The sequence below is a fragment of the Macrosteles quadrilineatus genome, unplaced genomic scaffold (assembly GCF_028750875.1).
Source record: "Macrosteles quadrilineatus isolate MER2022 unplaced genomic scaffold, UCM_ALF_1.0 Scaffold_8__2_contigs__length_117827958, whole genome shotgun sequence".
Lineage (NCBI taxonomy): Eukaryota > Metazoa > Arthropoda > Insecta > Hemiptera > Cicadellidae > Macrosteles > Macrosteles quadrilineatus.
In genome coordinates this window covers 30,308,246-30,333,325 of record NW_026542601.1, presented here as the reverse complement: position 1 = coordinate 30,333,325, position 25,080 = coordinate 30,308,246, and the positions used below count along the sequence as shown (strand labels likewise).

The window sequence follows — 25,080 nt, the reverse complement described above, 5'->3', positions numbered from 1 at the left end:
TAAAAAAACTATAACACTAATGAAATCCACACTAATACACTTAGAAAAAATTTATTAGTGAAGAAATAATGCAGTATAGGCCTACTTTGAACACACCAAATCAGAAACAGGCTGTTCAGTTATATCATATGAATTCTCTGTTATCCACGTAATCATGTGAATTCTCTGTTAATCACGATCCTTTTCCTGTTTGACTTTTCCAAAACCACAAACCTTGGAACTGACCTCAGGCAAATTAACGGCTGCAAAATAAAACAAAAAGACTCTCTTGAGATGTTATTGCTCTTGAGCAAATACAGATTTTGGAGACCGGTTTGTTTAAACACAGATTTTTGGAGTTGAGGTGCTAATGGTGGTAAGGTTGCTTCTTAATCTGTGGCTATTACAAGAGTAAGACAGACAGACAGACAGAGACAGGCAAATACCTAGAGACTATGGACCCTGCAGCATCTCTGGGTGTCTTCCTCTTCTTATTTTCTTTTGTTGGAGGTAAGATACAATATTTTTATTTATTTCTCACATATTGAAATAATTAGGACTTTATCTATGACTGTAATGTATTAAAAAATTGAATTATAAAATGTTTTATAGCCTACTTTAATTATTGTGATTATCTAGTGTGACTAATTTTCTTGTGTATAAAAAATAAGATTTGTCATCAACTTGGGTTTAAAAAGAGTTTTTGTTTCATAATTAAAATATTCTCTGTAGCTCCTTTTCATTTTATTTTCTTAATTGTATTCATTATATTATTTGTGTTGTTAATTCATTTATCATATGATGAAAGTCAAATTATTATCTTATACACTATCAAACATCAAATATTGCTATAATCTAATTTACTAGATTATAGGTATCATACTTTTATGACAGTTTAAATGAATAAACATATTATTAAATTTGTTTTTGTATGAAAAATTAGAAGTGAATTGAGTACTGATTTTTAAGCGTTTTTAACTGAGCAGTTAAATATATTGAACTCAATATTAAATATATTGATTGGCTTTAAAAATTTTGAAGGTATTTTTCCTTTTTTTTCCTTTTGTTGTGGTAAGACACACTGTTATTTTCCTATTCATTTCTCATCATTACGGGATGAAAATAATTTGTATTACAAACAATTTTAAACAGGACAAAATTAGACCTTTTCAGTGTTTAACTATAAAAATCCAAATATGTACAAAAATAAATATACTCCCCCTACTACAGCAAACCTGCTGACTAAGGGAATTACCATTTTCTAACCAATTTCCACTGAAATATTCCCTTAAACATGTTAGATGTATTTTCAATTATAAAAACATTATAGGTCTAATGAAGATTTAGGTTTGCTGCTACAAGGAATGTCATGAAGTGGTTTTTGTTCAATTATTAATAGCTTGGTATAAAATAAATAAATTTACCAAATTTTTTTCAAAAATATATAAACGACTTAACAAGTAAACTACATCAGTACGTCAGTTCATAAGATTGAGAAATAATTTAAATTTATATTTATTTAAAGAATTTGTTTTCTAACCATGTTATACACACAATACTTAAATGTACTAAATTAATTGCTTTTCTTTAGCTCTACAAAAGGTTTTGGAAATAAACTGCAAAATATTAAATTTGGAGGGTCAAAAATGAGAAAAAACCATTATACTGACTTCAAAAACTGATCAAGCTGATTCACGAACTCGTTCAAATAATCATAGGTTTACACTTTTGTAATGAATTTAATCAAAATCAGATCATTTTTACTCGAGTTATTGTTGTAACGTAGGCTGCACATGTATATCTAGGATGGTGAATTTGACTTCTGTGGTCATCAAAACAAAAAGTAAAGTATTCCAAAGTTGAGGTCTTACAATGAGACCTACGGTAATAGCTTATTTTCTATGGCAAATAAACTTAAATGAGTTCATCTTTAGATTCTACATTAGATCTTTTAACAATTAATTAGTAGAAAAATATTTTCACAGTTATTTTTTTTTTCACCTTTTTAAGATGTTTAGTAAAATAAAACCAATTCTTTTACTGAAATACACTACATTATACACCTGTTACAGCAAACCTGCAGACTAAGCGGGTTTCTAGTTGTTTTTATGCAAACAAGTTTAAGATAGAGACACCATAGAAGTAACTTTTTGACATTCTTATTTGTTTAGTAAAAACAAAATAAAATAATCGGTATCAGCAATCTGACACAAACTTTCTCCCATTAGCTTGTCAACAACCTTTATGGGTAAGCGTTTTTTTTGGGGGGCACAATTCATGCACAACAAATGTTCCTGGACCTTAATTTTCCTACTAAAACTAGGCAAAGTATTTACTTTCCTTTAGTATCGGTTTTAAACAACTATAATTATAATTAATTTCATTGTGTGGTGCTCAACTCAGTTTTTTTTTACAAATTAATGAAATATTTTTTCTGAGGATGAAAAAATTTTCTATTAGATGCCACATAAAACAGTTTTTTTTTTTACAATTTTTAAATTGTAATAGTATAAATAGCTTGTGTCACTAAAAAAACCCCATTGTGAAGATTATTTAATTAATTAAGTTTAAAATTGTTAATCTTGCTGACTAATCAAAAATTGTGTGAAGAAAAAATATTAAACAAATTAATAATTACTTTCTGAATGAAGACCATTTTTCTTATGTCTAAATTCAAATCATCTTTGAACAAATGAAAAACCATTCTTTTGGAAAGTGTATATGCACGTTGGTTTGATACCTGGAATATGTGGAAATAGAGAATGTTCAGCTATGTTCTCTCATATTTTTTACATTAGTAGATTTACTAATACAATATTATAATGTGGTTAAATAATTTGCGAAACAAATTTATGTAATGTAATGATAAGGAATAAATAAATATATCGTGGTCTACGCATCGATCCTGGAGGCAAACAAAATGGTTTTAAGGCATCAAATGGTATCTTCAATCAAAAGATAATCACCATGTGGTTGCAGTCTTCAGAAGTCCCTGGTGGTGTGTTTAATAGTACCGGTAATTGTATGTTAGCTTACTTCCTGAAACTACTATCCTGCAAATTCCCTATAGTAGTTTGTCAACTACTAGAACAGAAACTTCCTAGTTCTTAACTAGAATAACTACACAGCCTGTAATACCCAAACAAACCGAACACGATCAAGTAACTTTCCTAGAAATGTGATTGGTCTTGTAATTTTTACCAACAATTATTTTTGAACTACACAGAGTAAAAATCTGTAATCAAACCAATGACTGGTTTTCATTCAAAGCTATTAATTTTGGTATGATGTGCAAAGCACAATGTTAAACACAATTTAATTGAATTAAAACAACTAAGCCCTCAATGAATGCACAGCAAAATTTCTGAGAATGTGATGAACAAATGTACCTGTAATGGCATTGATGATTGTTCTGCAAGTATAATTAATTTCGCTTAGTGCAGGTGTTGTAATCATAGTACAACTTGAGTACCTAATACAAATAGTGAACTATTAAATGACAAACAAATTATTTTCAATGACTTGTACATTATCACTACTATTATATATCACTTAGGTCTAAAGTTGTTTTTTCTTAAAAGGCTGGTAACAACCTCAAAAGATTAAACAAATTATTGTAACAATCAAAATAATTTAGTGTTCTGTAGGCCTATGGATAACTAACTCGTAATTTGTACAGTTTAAACAGTTTTCAAATACACATAGTTGTTTGGCGTAGTTATATAATAGGCTGGGGGAACACAGGAGGTGAGGTTGTTTTGAGGGAGATACTAGCATTGCATTGATGCCAAATAATAATACAAATAAGGATGATTGTAAGATTTACGCAATATATTAAAATAAATCAATAGTAGATCCATACCGTAAAGATTGAATTAATCTACCTTAATTAGGATAAATATTTCAATAAAAGTAGCATGTTGAAAAATTGAACACTCATTTTCATAAACTAATTTGTCCCTTTTATTCATTTCATTTCATTTATTCATATCAACGGATACACCATTTACAAAATATATGTGTTTTAAGCACATGAGCAGAATGAAAAGATAACAACAAAAATAACAAGATAAGTTACATAATGACCATGAAACAAAGCAGCATTGCAACAAAAAATAATAACAAGACAACAACGTAACATCAATTACAGATAATTGTTTTACAGTCTGACTAAGATTAAAAATTAAACTAAAGACAATCGTAGGTAATTAAATACAACTAGTTTACGTGTTGCTTGAATTCGAGCAAATGCGAAGTATTTAGTACAGGTGTTATTATAAAACAAATAAGGGTCATAACTTCCAATGACTTTAAAAGAGTCGACTCAAAGATTATGGACGTACACACGATGTACATAACAGTTTTATATAATCAACATTTCTTTTTAATATCTTATATCATTTTTCAAAAGCTGATCTTGTTTCTTAGTGTTTTCTACAAAGTTTCCCACTCATAGCCGCATTAGGTTATCCATAATAACGATTATAAATTAAAAAAAAATTAGGTATTTCTATTTCTTCTACTTAGTGGTGTTCTATGACCTTCCTATGTTTCCATAGTTTACAAATCGTCTCTTTCAATGATTGCTCAAGAAATGCAGCACAGTGTTAATTCAGTTTTCTTTTTAGTATATCAAATTGTCCAGGCTTTCTCGTTTTTTTCCATTGTAATATTTACGCCAACCCAAATTGAAATAATAAATATTTCATTTCAACCGTAAGTGTTTGTAGCAAACTGTTAAATTAGCAAACTTATTGACTGTTTACAATTATCATATGTACTTCTTCTCACTTTTAATTTCTGACAACAGCTGTAGTTTCATAACAATTTTTGTTTCCCATGCTATTCTTATGGATAAATACGAAAATTGTAAGGGCCCCAGGGCCTCACTCTCTTATTATTTACCTAAAAAGAAAGTTTCCTGCACAACTTCACATCATGTTTTCTCCAATGACACCAAAAACATGTCAATCGGTTTAGTAGTTTCGGAGGAGTAATTGTCACAAATTGTGTTTAATTGTAGCACACGTTTCCTCAAATTGCAACTAAAATATTAACAGCAATTAAATTATCCAGCTGATCATAATGTTATTAGTTATTTGTGTAACTAGTGGTGAAAGTGGCACTTTGCTGCACACGAGAGCAATGTTTACGCACGAGCCGCAGGTGAGTGCGGAATGATCTCGAGTGCAGCAAAGGCCTTTTTCACTCGTGTTACACATTATATTTTTCATCACTCCGTAACGAAAGTAACTATTTTCGATAACAGCTAACATCAATGAAAGTAGCCGTTTCCCAAGCTCTAATTTAGGGCGAGGAAAAATCGATCAGCTGATTTTCCCTCGCTCTAAATTTACTTTCGTCGCTCTCAATTAGTTCTCCATTTATTCACTACGCGCGCTAGTGTTAGAAATATACAAAGGTTTCCTTTCAGAAGATTTTATTTTGATGTTTAAAATAAATAATTTAGAAATAAACTAGTTGTAATATTACTGAGGTCTGTTATTCTGTGTTTGTGTATTTTTGCGTCGTGATGAAAAGTATCGTTCATAACTCGTACCGAAAGTTATTTTCCGGCTCTTGCTCCATTATTCCCGTCCTCGGCTTCGCCTCGTACGTGAAAATAGCTCTCACATACTCGGCTTCGCCTCGCATGTGAAATTGGATTTTCCTGTGTTCGGCTTCGCCTCACACAAAAACTTGAGCGCGCTCCGGAAAATGCCACTTTCGGTCCTAGTAATGAAATATACTATTTCCTACAGTCACTATAAAGCATATAAATAATTAGTCTTTCAAACATTATACGACACGTTTTTAGGTTCAGCTGGCAACACAAATGGTGCCTTAGAGAAAGTAGTACCCGCGGTCCGTATCACTCCGCTATTTTTCCTCGGCAAGAAATGTGCTCCGCGTTTTGAGAATATAGTTCCGTATGTTTTTGTAATTTGAAGTGGTTTCCGCGCCTAAAAAAAATGCTTTAAAGGTATTTTCTTGTTTATTAAGATCGTAGGAATGTTTTAAAAACGTTTAAAAGAAAAGTCCAGAAAGTTCAGAAATACCGAAACTATAAACACGAAATGACAGGTTAAATCGTAGTTATAATAGTCAATCAGCTGCTCATAGTATTATTATCTTTAAGTGTTGCCAACCTATTTCCAAGCGTACACGGATTACGTGCATAATAGAACCACGCTGTTTTGTGTTGTTTCGTTGGAATCCTGATGTGCGGCAAAGTATAAACCGTACGGCAAAATATAAACCGTACGGCAAAGTATAAATATGCAGCAATTAGCAGCTTTCTGTACTATAAACAGTACAAGGAAGCCAACTTTGTCGGGTGACTGTAGGAAAAAATATGTTCTTCATAAGGATAACATGGGAACTTTAAAAGCCACTGGGGCAGAGCCCAAGGGACTTTTTCAAAAATGTAAGGTCAGTTTACAAATCTACACACCTAGACAAACATTTTGGTATATAACATGTGGGGTTAAATCTTCAAACAAAAATAGCCTCATCTGTTTACAAAGTTTCATGTAGCGTATTAATATATAGATTCATTTTTTAATCTGTTCGTTATCAAGGAAATTGCTGGTCAGCATCACTGAAATTTCGTCTAGAAATAAACCAATGGCTTGAGGGGGGGGGGGTTACTCACCCAAATCTATGAAAAATAAAAAAAAATATCTAACATATGCTTCCTCTGCAGGCCAGTATGACACTCTTGAGCGTAGAGCGGACAAGACTGTTCCTCCGAGACTTCAGCAGCTACGAGACCACTTGGTGGACCGAGGAATGTACCAAGAGGGAATGTTCCATCTGCTGTCTTACGTAGTACCAACCGACTCAGACAACCCTAGGTGTAGCAACCACAGCGCGCTCTACCAGGTGGCAGTACTGAGTGATCAGCCGTGGGCTCAGCGGAGTGAGTTGTATCATTGACTCTGTATAGGGACATATTCCATTCCACGTTCACCAGTACAGGTTTTATGGGAGATAGTCGTACATTCAACATTACTGGAAACATCATGTTTATTGTTGTTTGGGTTGCGTCAAATGTTCTTGCAGCCCTCATAAAAGCTTTTAAGTTCACTTTATTTTATTTTTGTGACATTATGCCTTTTATGCTAGGGTTATTCATAAATAAGAAATGTTAAAAAAATAAAGTTTGTAGAAAAAAAATTACTACACCAACTCGAAAACTTCTGGACACAGAGGTTGTCGATTTTAGGGGTTATCGAGTTATCCAGAACATCTATTATATTATTAAAGTATTAAAGCGATACAATCAAATTTTATGTAAACGGTTAAGGCCATTTACCAAATAAAAATATAGGCATATGGCATATCAAAATGAAGCTCAGAGTGTGTAGATTTGCCGAAAAGTATTGATATGGACAAACTCCCTAAGGGCTCTACCCCACAGGCTGATTTCCAAAGGGCTAGGTCTTGCATGTTTTGGAAGTTAACGTTATTCGATTAATTTAGTGAACAACAGCTGGCCAATGCAATTGACAATATAGTTTGTTTACATTTTTGTTTACTTATTTTATTATTTACTTTTATGTTCTTAAAAGAGGTGCGGTGAATGGAAAGTGAAGCTGTTTGATACAAGTGAGTGATTAAAGGTGTTTAAAACACGATGAATATGTTGTTCGTTCCAAGAGGTTGTCACCGATCTTTAACAGGTTGCCATCATTGAAAAGTATTAAAGTATTAAAGACGTCATGGAAGAGAGCGGCGAGTTCAGGTACAACTGTACCCACCTCAGCCACCTCAGGACGTAAGGTATGAAGGTTCCACTGCTTTAAACATCCTTTAAGATGACAATTTCTTGAGCTTGGGACCTTTAAAAATGAAATATAAAGTCAAATTTGATTAAATTAAATGGTGGCTTCTGTACACCCGTGAATTTGCGGGTAGAACCTCTTGTTGACATTTATAATGGAGGTATTAAATAAATTAATAGGTAGTGAAAAAATTATAAGAAAAGTGAAATATTCAACAATTACAACTTAAAAAGTTAAGCACAATAGTAAGGCAAAACCAGCTAGACCCTGTCAGCAGTTGACTGTCGAGTTACAAGGACTGTCGATCCTGTCTATCTACTAATGACAGAATAGGTGTGTATATACACAGTCAGAGATTGTATAGACCATCAATATTTTATAATTTATCCCGCTATTGGTAAACCTTGATGGATTTGTTTAGTGTAGACTTTGGTCAAGATTTGACAAAAGTAGTTGTACTTTTTAAAAGAAGATGTTAGTGAATTTCCCTATAGGGAAGTAGCTATTACCGTAAGTGGCAAGGCAAGACCTAGGTTCGGGACCGATGTACTTTTTCATTTTGATGTCCCCACCCCAGAGGCCAAAAACACCATTTGTTCAAATTTTTATATATGTTCTTTGTTTGAAGTTCATTGTTGGTGATGGTGAGTTAATGTTGTTCAAAGGTTTTTTGCGGACATTTTCCATCACGATTGTAAAAAACAATACACAACTCACCATACTTCCTACACACACACAGTACTGTTGGGTAGTACAGATTCCAGATCCCGAAACGTTGTGTATTATTTTTTACAATCCTGATGGAAAATGTCCGCAATAAACCTTTGTATATATGTGTTTGTGAATTGCGATAACTTGAGTAATTATTTGTTCGATTTTGATGAAATTTGGTTTAAAGATGTAAGGCAAGATAAACTTGAATGAGTTTGCGAACCAGCATGATCGGACCATGGGAACGAGGTTTTATGGAGTAAAAATTGGGTTTTCTCATTTTTGACCCTCAAAACACAAAATATCCCAATTTATTTCTAAATATTTTTAAAGAGCTTAAAAAACAAATAATTTTGTATATAAAAGTGTTTTTGTACGGTTATTTGTAACAAAAAAAAAATTAAAAATTGGAAATTTAAAATTCTCCTAATAGAGAGTTATATATGCGTCTGTGAACGTGATAACTCGAGTAATTTTTGTCCGATTTTGATAAAATTTGGTTTAAAGGTGGAAAGCGGGATAAACTTAAATGAATTCGCGAACTAGCATGATCGGACCATGGGAACGGGGTTTAACAGGGGGTTTTATATGGGGTAAAAATTGGTTTATGTCATTTTTGGCCTGCAAAACATAAAATTTGCCAATTTTTCTCTAGACCTTTTTAGATAGCTTAAAAATCAAATAATTTAGTATATCAAAGTGTTTTTGTACAGTTATTGATGACGAAGAAAATTTAAAAATTGTAAATTTAAAACTCCCATGTTATTCTTATGGAGAATATTGTAAAATGTTGTAATTTGCTTGTTTATGGATATATTTTGATCAAACTTAGCAAATTTATTTATTTTATATTAAGCTATTAATATTTTACCAAAACCCACACTTTATTAGTTTTCTGGTAGCAGCAAACCTAGGTGCTCGTTAAACCTAATGTTATTTAAATAGATTTAATTGAAAATCAATTCAGAGAAATTAAAATTCACTTAGTCGGCAGGTTTGCTGTGGTAGGGGCATTTTTTTATTGGAGGGGTGAAATAATAAGTTTAATGTTCTGTAACTGTTCTGCTACCTTAAACTCCTACCTATTAACTACCTTAAACTCTTCTCTGTGGAGAGTAAGTGGACCGATTCCTTCTTCTACAATAATTTCTTTTTATTTTGAGTTCAATTACATTTCTTAACCTCAAATACCTTATTATTATCACTGGTTCCTCACTCTTGCTGTCTTTCTGAGGTCATCTACCTGTTGGATTTCTTCTTTGTATTTATTTGCTAGATTTTCCTTTGTGAATTCCAATTACCTGGTTGGTAGTCATTTGTAATCATCTACGTCAGCAATTACGTTAAAGTTTTTAACAGTTATCTCATCATTTCCTAGTTATTGTAGCCTTAGCCTTCCCCACCTTCATCATTTTCCAGTATTGCATTGTCTTATGTTCCTATTCTAAAGAACTGTCAGCTGATTGTTATCATAGAGGATAAAAATGTTGAATAGAACTTTTTGTTTATACTGTAATAGCATTTTCTCATTTTAATGCACTGAGCTATGATAAATATTTTAGAGATAGCACTTCTTGAGGGGATTTTGTGCCGCTGGCAGCTATTTAGTTATGTCCTGAGATGGAATGTGCCGAGGTGCAAAATAGTGAAACTCAACCATAAAAAACATGTTTTTCATCATATTGGTAAATGCATGTGTTCACCTTATGAACAAACCATTGGTTTTTTCTTGATGTTAAACAAAAAAGGACTTCATCTTATTTAATTAGTTTGTAGCTGTTGGTAAAACTGAATGAGGTGTAACACTCTCTGGACCAGGATACTATAGCAACTTTTCAAACTAATGGTACCTTAAAGAAGCCAAACTCTAAACTAGTGTTACTTCCACATATAATATCTAGTTCCAATGATGTTATGTTTGATAAAATGGTGGCAGTATAAATTGTGAGGGGAGGAATTCTTTTTCTACTTTTTGTCTCCAATCATGGTGGTGCTTTAAACATAATTTTAATTATGTTTAATTATGTCAAATCAAACCAGTTGGTTTGATTTGACTGTGATTCCAAATTCAAGTATCTATTCAAAAATAAAGGAAAATTAATTACTAGGTTTAAATAGAAAAAACCCTAGGGTGTGGACCGTTCCCTTACAAAACACACACACACACCAAATAATAAATCAGTAAATTAACTTGAAATGTTATATTGTTTGTTCATAGTGGTTGATGCATCCAGCAAAATCGGTGACGGATTCCTCCAAGGCAACATCCAAGGGCTGGGTAGTTACGATGAGTGTCTGGGTGTCAGCGAACCCAACCAGCTGTTTACTGGTCAGCTGTGCATCGTGCAGACTAAGGGGATGCTGCCCTCCGTGGTGCACAACCCCCCAACTGCCGAGGTGAGTGAATAAAGTTTAAAGTTCGGCTGGTCTCAAAAAGATGTTATTCACCAGTGAATAGACTTTCCCACATAATGATAACAAATTAAACAAATAAATAAATATGTAACTGCCTCAATTATTCAGTTGCGTTTGGCTGACAGAGTTAAGTGAATCCCAGTATCATTATTTATGATTTGTCAGCTTCACAGATAATCTTTCATGCATTCATCTTTTAAAAATGTATTTAGTTTGTAAACATGTTAGCATTATGTATTGTAACAAAAAGTTTTAAAATGCTGTTTTTCATCACGAGAATAATAATCTTGCATGTATAGCTTTTCTGCAGTTAGTTTGCTATTTGATGTTTTCCATGATGGGAGGTAAACAAAATCAGAAACAGAAACACCTGTTCATTCAATGGAAATACACTAAAAATTTAAGAGGGCCCAGAGAAGGGGATTTGGTATAATATTTCATTGTTTCAACATATTAATAAACGTATTGTTAATATAATAATTGGCAATTGGCAAAATAGGTATTTATCACTAGGTGAAACCCGTCGAAATCGACGGTTACTTTCAAGGCTTACGCTAATTCATCTAACTAAGTGTAAAACAATAATGGTATTAATTGCGTTAGTTGCCAAATATGGTTGATCATTCAATGAATAAAATATTTCCATACCATACGTCATCGGAGTTATTATTAGTATGTTAACTGGTATCTCTTCTTTTGGAAGAACCTTTAGATAGTATTAAAATCGTAGTTAAAAACTTCCGCGATTTCATCAGTTTAATAAAGATTAATCTATGATTTTATTTGAGAAAGAATATCTGTTTGTTGAGAAGACACGTTCTAACTTCAAAGGGAGGTCCACCCGTTACAGTGTAAGTTTGATTTTTCCTTTGTCACGTCGCGTCAGTTCATATCGTACTTCTGTGCCAATGAATAACCCCCTAGCATAGTTTTGAGAAATCATTTGTGGGGTTACTGTTATAGCCAATAAGACACTTCTGCACTTGTATTATTTTGTATTGTATTACACAATCGAAAATTTTTCCAATTATTGAAAAAAAAAATGTATGACAATAATCTCAAGATGATCTGTTTAGAATAATATGATAAAATACAGCCAAAAGTGGTGAAAAAGGCAGACACCAATCGTACAATAGATATAAGATAGTTCGATAAGAAATAATATTGTAAGACTGTGATAAAAGGATTTTCCACTAATTTTGTAATGAAATGTTATATTGCAAAACATGACATGATACAGAAGGAAATCAATTTTAAAATCATAAAATAACTCATTGCAAATACTTCTTTGGACAATTCAGTAACTCCCAATAAATGTGTGTTGTTTAAAATACAGTTCAAAAATTAAAAACAGCTGTTTCATTAAAAAGTGTTATCCACATGCCCAAAATGTAAACAAATCTGTGGAGGGATCTTTAACACGTTCACTGCTAATGACGCACTTGTGCGTCATAAGTATATTAGCAGATATATAATACATGATGTATATAATTACATAATATATTTTAATCCACAATTTATAGTATAAAATTTATTTAACTAAAGATATATTGTCACTCAATTAACATGATCATGTTAATGTTTATGTTTTTTAGCCATTTATAAAAGTATTACATATCATTAGCAGTGAATGTGTTAAAGGCTTCTGGGGCAGAGCCCTAAGGGAATTTACTTTGTTTTTCTTTTGATAACTCTTCTACAGATCAAGACATTTCTTTGGACACCTCTACCAAGTTTCTACGCCCAGCCATTCTCTCAAATTAGTGGAAACAAAGTTTCCAATTAAATATTTAGATTCCCCATGTTAATCTTATGGGAGAAAACCCAACTTTGATGGAAGATCCTGCCCAAACTATAATAAAGATTTCAAAAAACAAAAAAACACTTTGCAAAACTACAGATCAGGGCCATTTTTTTGACACTTTAGTCATTAAAATCGGTCCAAAAATGAGGGAGGAGTTCTGTTTACAAAAATCAGCTTAGCGTATTATATATATAGAAGATTGCCATTCCAGCCAAGACTTTAATCTTTATGCAGCTGGATTGGAGGAATGCAACTGTATTTAGACTGACAAACCAAATTCTTTTTAAACCACTTTGCTATAATCCGTTCAAAAATTTAGGCGGTTTGAGTGGAAGTCCTCATCATATTTCTTTGCTTAATTCAGCTGATTGACGTTATGGTAAACCTCAGCTATTGAGCGATTGGTTTAAATGTAGAATCAAGTGGAGGGTATGAATTTCTTATCCTAACCGCCTAAATTTTGTGAACAAAATATTAATTGCTTTGAATTCCTACAGTACTCGCTACTCAGAGCCCTGCCTATAGACTTGAATTTTGCGGTTTGTCTACCCTCCACCTGTACATATGCTGATGTTGCTGAACATTGGCGGGTTGTTGCTGTTGAAGTCAACGCCACCGCCACTGTCGAACCATTCGACTGCTCTGTCAAAGGCGACTTGAAGCCAGGAGCTCGCTTCTGGCAAGCCTTGTAAGTTTTCACTTTTGTGTTTTTTTTAAGGCTAACCTTTTTGGGTTTATATATACCCATATAGTCTCCTCTAACACAAGGCCACAACAAACAAGGCGATTGTTGTTTGGCAATGTCGCACCAGTATGCCTATTACCGTGTAATAACAAAAGTGTAAACATAAACATTGCCTATAATTAAGCTCCATTATAAATTAGTGCAACAGAGCTGTTTCGGTTTGCCGCGGAAGCGGTCTTGCCACTTTAGTCTCGCCGCCGCCTTGTATTAGGGGAGGATATGGCTTACCTTATCATTATTCTTTTTATGCTAAACAGCTGTTTTTATGGATTAAAATATTCTTAGAAATATAGTTCCAAGATCCACCTAGCAAATTATGTTTCAAAAAGTGATGAACAATAATAAAACACTATTTTATCAATTTCATAAATTTATTAGTTTTAAAAACACAAACCATACAAACATTTACAACAATCCAAACACTAATTTATTATTTTATTAAAATAGTTTTTTAATGTTAAAAATAGACATTTTTTCCACTGGAAGCCAGTAAAAATCAAAGAATCCTGTAAACATTTGTTTGCAGCACATGTTTTAAGCCGAGCTAACAACAAATTAATATTTTAAGCGTTTGTTGAAAACCAGTGTTGTCATCAGTGGTAGTAGGACAGAAAAGCGTGGGTATGGCGTTCCCATTCTGCTTCTTTCAAGAACTCCATGCACATTACCTACCTAATCCATTTATGTAAATTAAGTCAGTTTTAGACGGTGTTGAGCGTTCCCACATTGGAATACTACACAGGTCCACACTATTGTTTGTCAATTTTGTGTTTGGTATTTGTTTTTAAATTTAAAACTTTCTGTGTTTGATTTATTTTGTCTAATTACAGGTGTGTGATGGCAACACTGTTTGCATTAGTTTTCTTGAGCAGTTGGTATGACTGGGCGGTGAACTATCAGCCTGGTGAGTATTTTAGGAAACTCTGGGAAAATTCACACCAATATGAGCATGCAGGTTTAATAAGTGTAAAATATCTAAAATTTAAATTAGAGATTAATTAGTTTATTTGAAATTATTTTTGTGCTTTTTGATTATTTTTGAAATGATTATGACTAAAAAACTTATTAATTAGTACATTGGTGCTATGCTGCTAAACAGATTAACTAAAAGATGTTTTTGAACATTGATTAATATATTATTACTCCTATCCCTTTTGAATTTACTAGAGGGGTTGTTATTTTCACATTTGACCTGATGAATGGTGCAACTGGTTTAAAGCTATTATTGTAACATGTCTATATATTTACCATCTTCTAAATCATTAAAGTACCGTATAAGTGTAAATATTGATAGCCTTTTGTTGTTGTTGCCTATGTTCATGAGTAAGATCACAGAAAACGTACTACTATAACCCAGAATGCCAACCGCATGGCAGGGGCGGACTGGCCCGCCGGCCCACCGGCCGGTGGGCCGATACGCCTTCTCAAAATTCCAATATTTGCGCCCTCGTTAAAGGAAAAATTCATACAATTTTTTTTTAATGAGACGAGACGTATTTTTAGAAAGCAAGATGAAAAATTTAGAGTAAAAGTTTCAGCAGTGAATAGCAAAACATAAAGTCGGGTGTGAGACCGGAATAGACACTGTCGACAAGCGAGAGCAAAGCAGCTCTTCTCTCTCGTACGTGTAGGCCTACTCCGAGTGGAAGGCACTTACTTTACTCTGTGGTCTGAGCTACTTACAGCTGTCGTCTTCCCGCGTCATTTTACGCCGAACCCGAAAAAAACTGCACTGCGACTGCATCCGACATCGGTCGGTGGACGGTGTCACGATGTCATGTCGTCTGTGGTAAACAACTAGTGAAGATAATTTAATATTATTTCATATTTTATTTAATTATTGCTCACACTATAACTATTTCACTTTAAGTCACATTTAATTTTTATCAATGTCAACTCAACTCTCTTGTAAAATGGCGTTTGCCGTGCATGTAATAAATAAATAAAGAGTGTGAGCTGCCAATTAAAATGTGTCTCTCTTTAGTGAGTGTCTGATTTGCATCTCTGTGTTGAAAGCTTCAATTTATTTTTATATTCTTTACCTACACAGGAAACATGAACGAAAGTAGTATTGTAGAATAACTACTTTTACAAAATTTAAATTAGATTTAGTGACAGTGTATTTGTTAACTTAACCATTACACAGTAAAGGTTAAACAGTAAACAGTATTTTAATATGTGGCTACCGCCTATTAATTAATGATTTCAATATGCACTATGGCACTAATTTGGTCAACTTTCCTATTTTACTTACACATAGCCAGCCCAAAATACCTTCGTAGTTCTCTCGAGGCTATGGCTTCCATTTCGTTTGTAGAAATAGGTTAGGTAGGCCTACTTTAGGGTTACAGTTTTGACTTAATGTAATGCTAAAACAGTTTAAGTCAATAAATTGGTTTTGTTCACAGTGAAAGCATATTGTTTGTGTTAAAATAATTTCATAGAAATCTAAAATATATAACTTCTGTTATTTACAGTGCCAAAAAATACAGCAGTTGCAGGTTCAGGTTGTAAACAGGAAGCACATGATTTATATTGTATGCATGCAGCCAAGTCATGCAAGGGAAAATAGTGAAAATACACAAATATAATACGAAAGAACCTAAGAAAATCATTTGTATTTTTATTTTTGTTAGGATATTTACTGTCAGAATAGCGCCAAGTCGTGTGGGTAAATAGTCTAAATTTTGTAAACCAAACATTGACCAATAGTGTCAGTTATCAGATTTCTGATTTTCCACTATTAATGCCTCTAGATTGCCTAAAAATGCGAGTTTACAGGTATAATTTTTAACAAATTTCCCGGGGGTGGACCCCCGGACCCCCCTCTTTGCATGGGGGGTATTCCATACCCCCCAGACCCCCCGGTTGGCGCCTTCGGGAGGTCAAGGTTTACGCCCTAATAGAGTACCCAGTCCGCCCCTGCCGCATGGTAAAAAGCATTAAGCGGTTTGAGAGAGCTTTGCCTGTCAATCCGTAGGCAGCGCCACCAGCGTTGCTATGCTATTGCATGGCAACGCTGGTGGCGCTGCCTACAGATTGACAGGCAAAGCTCTCTCAAACCGCTTAATGCTTTTTACCATGCGGTTGGCATTCTGGGTATAGTAGTACGTTTTCTGTGGTAAGATGTTTGTGTGTCACCGTATGCATTACGCCAGCTTGTGTGGCATCTTGAGGGGGTCTTCTTAAGCTATGTCCTTGTCACTAACACTTGTCTTCTAATAATCAGCTGATCATAACCATGTTAGCCAAGAGCCGCAGAATGCTGGTCAGCTTCTCAATGTTCAACACCTGGCAGAAGCTATCCGGTCGTGACAGACAGGACAGTCTGGATATCCTGGATGGGTTGAGGGTCCTGGCAATATCCTGGATCATCCTAGGCCACAGGTTCGAGATGTCACTGCAGGTCCCTAACCTTAGTCTGCTGGATATGGAAAGGGTGGGTACACTTATTGTTAATAGTCTTTAGAATCTTGTTGAACTGCTACCAGAATGAAATGTTATCTCATTAGGAAATGAAAAGAGTGCCAAAAAAAGATAATTAATTATTTGTTTAAGGTTGAAAAATAATATTTTTGAGTTAAATAAAATAAATAAATAAATCATTATCATCACATAACGTTTAGATAATATAGCAATGCTATAAAACAGGTGAAATCGTCAAAATACAAATACCTTAAGACTAAGGAGTAAAGACTAAAATAAACTAAAACTATAAAAAATAAAAGTGGTTTAAACAAAATGTATCAGTTAAGAATTTTGTTAAAAACAAATTTAACTTTAAAAATCCTGATCAGGTTAAGAACTCATCTATACTGTAATAGGTTTTTCTTGAAAGAAAATTAGCAAGGCTGCTTTTGATTTGCTTGGATTGTATTTTGTTCTTTAATTCTTGAGACAGTTTATTGAATAGTTTTTTGCCCAGGTATGTCGGGTTTTTTTCTCCTAATGAAAGACGATGCCGTGGATATTGAAAGTCAGTATTAAACCTAGTACCATACCTATGTTCAACATTTGCACTACATCATTTTTCAAAATTTCCTTCTACCGTACCATCAAAAGTGTTTTAAAAATTGTTAACCTCGGAACAGTCATTACTCCCTAATTCTTTGAAAATTGGCTTACATTATGTTCTCCATGGTGCAAATGTCATTATTCTTTAACATGTTTTCTGAATCTTAAAAATTAAATCAATGTTTGATGCAAGTCCCATAATTCAATTCCATATTGAATAATTGAATAGAAGTATGCATAATATAACATCAAACAAGTTTTTAGGTGAATTGTGTTTCTTAAACATATATCATTTGATAACCAGCCAAGTTCAGTCTACTAATTAAATTTTCAATGCTTTTGTTACAATTCAAATTTGAATCTACGTACAAACCGAGAAATTTTGCATCATCGTGAACAGCTAAATTTTTGCCTGAGCAGTACAACACTTTACCAATTTATTTTCATCTTGATTCATTTTTAGATCATTAATGTTAAACCACTGTTCCAGTTCCTATAGGGATTGTTTAACTTTGAGCGATAATTCTGAATCATTTTTAAATTTGGCAACTGAAGTTGTATCGTCCCCATATAAAATAGTGTTCTTCCTCATCTCTGGATGTTTTATGTTCACAGTACTCGACTGCATGGTTCATGTCTCCTATCCTCAACATGATGTTGGGTGTGGAAGTGTTCTTCCTCATCTCTGGATGTTTTATGTTCACAGTACACGACTGCATGGTTCATGTCTCCTATCCTCAACATGATGTTGGGTGTGGAAGTGTTCTTCCTCATCTCTGGATGTTTTATGTTCACAGTACACGACTGCATGGTTCATGTCTCCTATCCTCAACATGATGTTGGGTGTGGAAGTGTTCTTCCTCATCTCAGGTTGTTTGCTCAGTTTCCACTACCTTCGCGCACAAGAGAAAGGTCAAGGATTCAATATCTTCTACTTCTACTATAAAAGATACGTTAGGTGAGAGTCTGATATTTTATCTGTACTGGCCAGGTATAACCAATATACAGTTTCAAAAAGCGTAGTACGTAGTAATAGCGTAACAGGGGTATCTCTTAGTGTTATTCTATGATAGCTGATGCAATAAAAGGATTTTTATTTAAAGGAAATTCGCCAAAACAGATAAACACAATCAGTGGACATCAATCAGCACAATCAAACATTAGCAATCAGGCATGAAACACACTTAAATCATGCTCTTTAGTTTTTACAATAAGATGAGAAATTTTCTTGCACTATTCACAGTCAATATAACCCTACAGTACATATTTTAGCTTGATAAGGACAAGTGAAAAAATAACTTATTTTTTATCTGTATTGTAATAGGTATCAAAAGTTTTAACTTATTTTTAATTTGTTATTTACAGGCTCACACCTGCTCTAGTATTTGTGATGATGATGGAGGGGTGTGTCTTACTCCATGTCTCTGACGGTCCTCTATGGAAGCGTCTGATCGGAAACAGGGCATTGTCTTGTGTGGAGAACTGGTGGTTGAATTTATTTTACATAAGCAACTACGTCAATCCATATCATACGGTGAGACAGTTAAGTTTAAAATATTTTCATTGCTTGGTTGTTTCCATAAATGTATATTAGGTATTTAAATTATTATTACCATTAACTTATAATTCATAATATACTGTAATGAGAACACAAAATGGAAGAAAAGTTCTTTAAAACTACTGCAGAAAAAAGATACACTACCAAAATTGATAAAAAAAAAAAAACTCATCTATAGCTATAACACGTTCGCTACTGCAATAGTACGAAATTTTCCATTCACATGGACCAGCGACGCACATATGCGACGGCCGGTTTCCACCCATAGACTACCGTCGCATATATGCGACGGCTAGTCACATTAAAATAGACTGCCGACGCATATTTGCGTCGGGGTTCTAATGTTATTAAAATGCTTATATCTTTGTAGTGGTCTATTTGAAGGCACTGAATTCCCTGCAGTGGTCTACAGAGATGTCTGACGCACAACTGCGTCGCTTGATCTGTGGATATGATGATTGGTGACGTCATATAATAGTTGGAAAAACTGGTCTTTACTTTTCTGCATCACTGTATGTATGAATGCAGTATGTATGCTGCATTATCCTATGTAGCTTTTATATTTGTTCAGTTATAAAGTGTTCTTGAATAATCTGTTTATTTTTTTACTTACTTTCACCTTAAAACGCAAAAAAATGAACTGTCGCATATATGCGACGTTTAGTCTATTTCAAGAAAACTATGATAATTTTCACTATTGTCTTCGCTGTAGACCGGGCGTCGCAAATATGCGACATTACTAAAGGTTATAAAAAAATACAAAAAAAACAAGAATAATTTATTTACAAACACGATTGTAGCGTATTACAATGTAAATGATCACTGTTTTACAGGTTTTCGCCCGTGGTCTGTGTGTACTGTTATCCAAGTGACAGCCGGTCTATGTGTAAGATTCAAATGTATACCTCGGTCTGTGGGAATGACCGCGGCGTCGCATATATGCGACGCTCAGTAGCGAACGTGATAACTTATAGTTTTAATTTAACCAATTGTAACACAGATAAAGATGATTTTAAAACACTAGCAGACACTATTCAAAACAAAATTGTTTAAACACTTTTCTTTCTCACTGATTATTACAACCAAATTATACAAAATCTATTATTTATTTATTTATTATTTATTACAACACAACCAATCAGTACAAATCTAATAAGATAATGGTAAATTTGAAAGTTTTGAAGCAAAGCTTAATGGTGGTCACTCATGCATGTAGAACAATAATTTTTTAAACTCCCTGGATCATCAATTGTTATTCAGAAATGAATCGGAGTTGATCTTAGCACAACAATATTATATTAGGCTACAAGGCTGGGAAGTAGATATTTACTGTACAATCATTATAGCTCCCGTTTGGGGTTTGCCGAACCCAGGATTTCAGCGAGTACCATACAATAACCTTCTTGAATGAGTGCCGTACTATACTTTTTGTCCTACTACCAGCAACAAATATAAAGGACAAGTAAAACACAACCCATCAATCAAAACCTTGTTAAATATACAGTTCAGTATTTAATACTTAACATTTCATTGAGCAGGGTTATTTTGAGTCTACCGAAGACACTCATATTATACCTTTTTGAAAAAGTGTAATTTGCTTGTGATGATGATCAGTAGATATACCCGCCGTACTCCAGCTGACTTTACTGGTCGCTTTCTATAAACATCTTAAATTTCTTCAAACATGACAGTAACTAGCTATTTACTTTGTAGCGTGGTGAAAAGTTTTTTGTATAAGTTTACTCTCAAAGTCAAATCATGTCTAATCATCTTTTTTCCAGTGCATGATCCAAAGTTGGTACTTATCAGCTGACATGCAGCTGTATCTTATCGCTCCACTATTGCTGATCCCCTTAGCGAGATCATTGGTTGGATCGGCTGATCGCTGGACCAACAAAGGCCTAGTGTTCATCTGTTTCTGCTATATTGCTACAACAGCTGCCAGTTTCGCCAATGCCTTCTACTTTAAACTTCCAGCAGGAGCAACTGTATCATTGTAAGAATTTTTACGTGTTTTTTTTTTAAGACATATGTCTGTGATTTACTTTACATTTTTTCCTATTATGTGTGTTTCAAAGGTTTGAGCTATCCAATGCGGAGAGAGTAATTTTTCCCAACAGAGGTGAATTTACAGTTTAAGAAAGGTTTCAAACCTCTGCAGTGAGTAACAGTATCATTACACAGATCATTGGTGATTGGCTGGATTTAAACTCAAATCTTGACCAGCAAAGAAATGTCTTTAGTATCAATCAATTATATAAGATATTTGTTTATTGAAATTTTTAACATTTTTTTAAACCCGTATAAGGATCTATGTATATAAAAATTACAGATCACAGAAAGAATAGCTTTTCTGCTACTATACTTGCAGAATTAGAAGGAATACCCACATATAGTTGAGTTGGGTTACAGTGCTTTCAATTCAATTCAATATTTCTTTATTCATTGAAGCACAAAGTACATGAATAGTGTCATTCTCTTAAATGTTTTTATATTACAATGTTATATTCTATGGATACAAAGTTCTTAAAATCTAACATAAGTTTATACAAATTACAAATTAACGCTCCTTCTAAAAATTTTAAAGTTCATCAAGGGAATACAATACCTTGTTGATGAGAAATGTTTTAAGACCCCTCTTAAATCCGACCATGCTTTTTGCCGATTTAATTTCATTTGGAATTTTGTTGTAAAATTTGGAGCCGGTATAACTTGGTTTTTTACTGTAAAGTTCTAATCTGTGGCGGTTTAGAGCAATGTTGGTTTTGTTTCTGGTATTGTAGTGGTGGTGTTCACCAGTTAACGCCAATTGAGAAAATCTGTTTTTAACATATAGAACTGTTTCATAGATGTACAATCCATATACTGTCATTATTTTTAATGATCTAAAATGCTCTTTTGAAGTTCTCGTGTCAAGGTCCAAAATAATTCTTATAGCTCGTTTTTGTAATTTTAGGATTGTTTCTAAGTTATTGATAGATGTAGCGCCATACAGAGATATTCCAAAAGAAATAACAGAATGTATGTACGAAAAGTATATTGATTTTAATGTTACTTGATCAAGAAGATTTTTTAATCTAGTTAATGCAAATAGACCAGATACAGTTTTTTTTATTAAAGGAAATACAGTATAATTATTAGAAAATTTTGTTTGGATACAGAGATAAGAAGACCGAGCAGAATCATGGTTCGGAATATGTTGTAACCCATGTCAGAGCTGCATCTTGGCTCACTGGCATGGCTTTGGGCTACGTTATTCATCTGATCAAGAAGAAACAGCTCAACATTAACTTGAGCAATAGGGTGAGTGCACCGGTGACTAACCGTTTAGTATAAACAGAAATATTAGGCGATTTGTTTTGTCTAATCTATCACAAACAGTCTTATAAGTCACTTTGGAGCCTGATTGGAATCTACCCTGTCTCGGGTTCAAAAAGAGTGTCAACCATTCTTTTTACACAAACAAAATTAAGTGTTCATCTTCAAGATTACTACTATAGCATCTCATACAAACAAGCGTCTTGTATTTCTGTAATTCACAGTAAACATGTTTAGGTACAATTCTGTAAAAATTTGTAGATGTCGAACCAAACCAACAATCATTAAAATCGGTTGTGGTTCTTATCTAGATTTGGAATTATTTTTTTTATCTTGGAAAGGATGTTTTCTGTTATTAAGTGCTTGAAACACAAAATCTCATCAGAAAACATGTAGATACACTATAACCAGAATTTGACCGCAGGTTAAAGGTTACGGCTATTTTCAACTCTCTGTTCGAACATAATAGTTTAAGTTTAATCATTAGGAACTACTGAGACAAAATTATGTTTTGAAAACGTAGGGTGAGGAGGGAAGTCTGTCAAGGTCAAGGGCAATATACAGTCCAAGCATAGACTAGAGAAACAAATTAAATAGACTTATTCCTATCGCCAAATTAGTCTTTGGTTTGAGTTCATTTCTTCACTTCTTGCTGCTGCCGCCGTTGCTCCGTCTGGCTGCCATGATTTTCTACGTCCATTATTTTATACTTAATCGGATACTTCGATGCTACCGATATATTATACCATACCTACGATACTAAACTCTTGAGAAGCCGCCAATGTATCAGCTGTGTATGTATACTGTATTACCAGTGTGTTGTTTAACCTTATAACAGATTTTCAAATATAGTACCAATCGAGCATAAGCTGACATAGCTAAAAATCCATGGTTAAGAAGCCTGGCTATGTTAAAATTCAAAAAATTAAGCCTACTCCAAAGGTTTTATCATCACTGCAATACTAAGTGATATGCCCACCTTTGCCTTTAGATATACAGTATGCCAATGCATGAAGAGTTTCATCTCACGTTTTGGTAACTATGTTCACCTGTGTTTCAGATGGCAGTGGCGCTCTGTTGGTCCGTTTCTCTATTTCTTTGTCTAGCTGCAGTCTTCAGCATAGTTCAGTTCCAGTCTCCCCAACACCAATATCACCGTGTGGTGGACAGTCTACACATTGCGCTTCATCGGAATGTATTCTCACTCGGGATAGCTGGAGTAGTACTACTCTGTGTATTGGGGAAAGGAGGTGAGTTAAATAGTTTAGTGTCATAGTAGGAACTAAAAATTCTGACTCTGCTGGTTATAGTAGGGAATTTCTGTCCTAAAGGCTTGGACAAAGCTGCAAATTTTTATTGGTTGTTTGTAGCCCATCTTTACTGTCACAAGACAGCAAACCAAACAATCCATCTATCATCCATCATCTAAACAAAAGAAGGAATACAATAAGGACTTTCTCGCCCGTGAGAGATTTAATGGAGACTTGATTGAATTACGCCCTACACTAAAAGCAAAAGAATAATTTTTATTTAATCATGATTCAAGGGACATTTGGTCAAAAAGTGTCAGGGATTAGTCAAATCATTCATCGCATGTTCCATGATTTTGTTCAAAATCTTGACAGACAAAAAGCGACATTGGACTATGTTTTCAGCTTTACATCTTAGTTATTCATAGTTAGTAGGTATGTATTTGCAGAGTATAACTGATTGATAACAAATTTTAATTGAACAATTTCATAAAAATGTTTTTACACCAACCATGTGATGTCAAATGTTTTTAGAACCACAGTATTTCTGGATTGCGTTGTAGGCCTGAGAGTTTTGCTCTAGAGAATGTGCTAAAAATTCAACAACAGGTCGTCCTATCAGTTTTACTTGATTCAAAGCCCAGAAATCAGTAATTTACATTAGCACAAACCGCCAATTGCTCAGTTAAACTACATTTATTTTGATTTAAAAACTGGCAACAACTTAACATGGATTGAATGTTTATTTTAATCAACAGTCAAAGGTATTATTTAAAAAACCTTAGCAAATGCAACACCAGCTTGTTATTAAGCAATAACAAAACTTCAATGCCAACATTCCACATAAAACTGAACTTGATTAATCCGAGAGTTTAAAACATGTTTACAGGTCCTGTTCAGAGTTTCCTGGGATGGCGAATATTTCGGCCACTGGCCACTCTGTCCTACGGCGTCTACCTGAGCCACATGGGTCTCCAGGCCTTAGGCCTTGCCAGGATAAGGCAGCCATTGGCCTTCGACATGTTCACACTGGTATGTGCATGTTTCAACGTGTTCACACTTTTCAGATCCTTTACATGACAAGTTATGCTACAGACTTGTTGAGTTTAGTTCTCTCAAGCCTGAATGTTTCTTCCATTTACATATTTGAAACAAACAAGCGTGAATTTTAAACATAAGTATACAAACATGAGTATATTATAATATTACTAGGTCCTAAAGTGACCCTTTCCAACTAGAGCTCAATTTTTACGGCCAAGGTAAGGCTAGATGTTAAGAGCCAAAAAGAATGTGAAGTGAAACATTTTGTCATCATTTGTGCCAAAATTATTTAACAAGACATAAATAATCTCATTATAAAATTCTATTTTTATTAGGTAGTTTGAATAACTTACCTATATGACTCATAGGTAAGTTATTCAAATTACCTAATAAAAATAGAGTTGTATAGTTGTTTAACTCAATACCAATGATACACGAATGCCTTTCAGGTTATCTGA

General features: G+C 33.8%; 1 protein-coding gene across 1 annotated transcript; it reads left to right on the top strand.

The window, feature by feature from the left end:
- Window positions 1-399: 399 nt before the first annotated feature.
- Window positions 400-25,080, top strand: LOC129000291 (nose resistant to fluoxetine protein 6-like). Its single transcript, XM_054427252.1, has 13 exons — window positions 400-489; window positions 6,686-6,901; window positions 10,696-10,874; window positions 13,194-13,384; window positions 14,272-14,345; window positions 16,690-16,880; window positions 18,162-18,367; window positions 18,821-18,989; window positions 20,795-21,009; window positions 22,175-22,316; window positions 23,392-23,581; window positions 24,471-24,613; window positions 25,072-25,080. The coding sequence occupies exons 1-13, from the start codon at window positions 435-437 to the stop codon at window positions 25,078-25,080; spliced, it is 1,980 nt and encodes a 659-aa protein (XP_054283227.1). The 5' UTR covers window positions 400-434.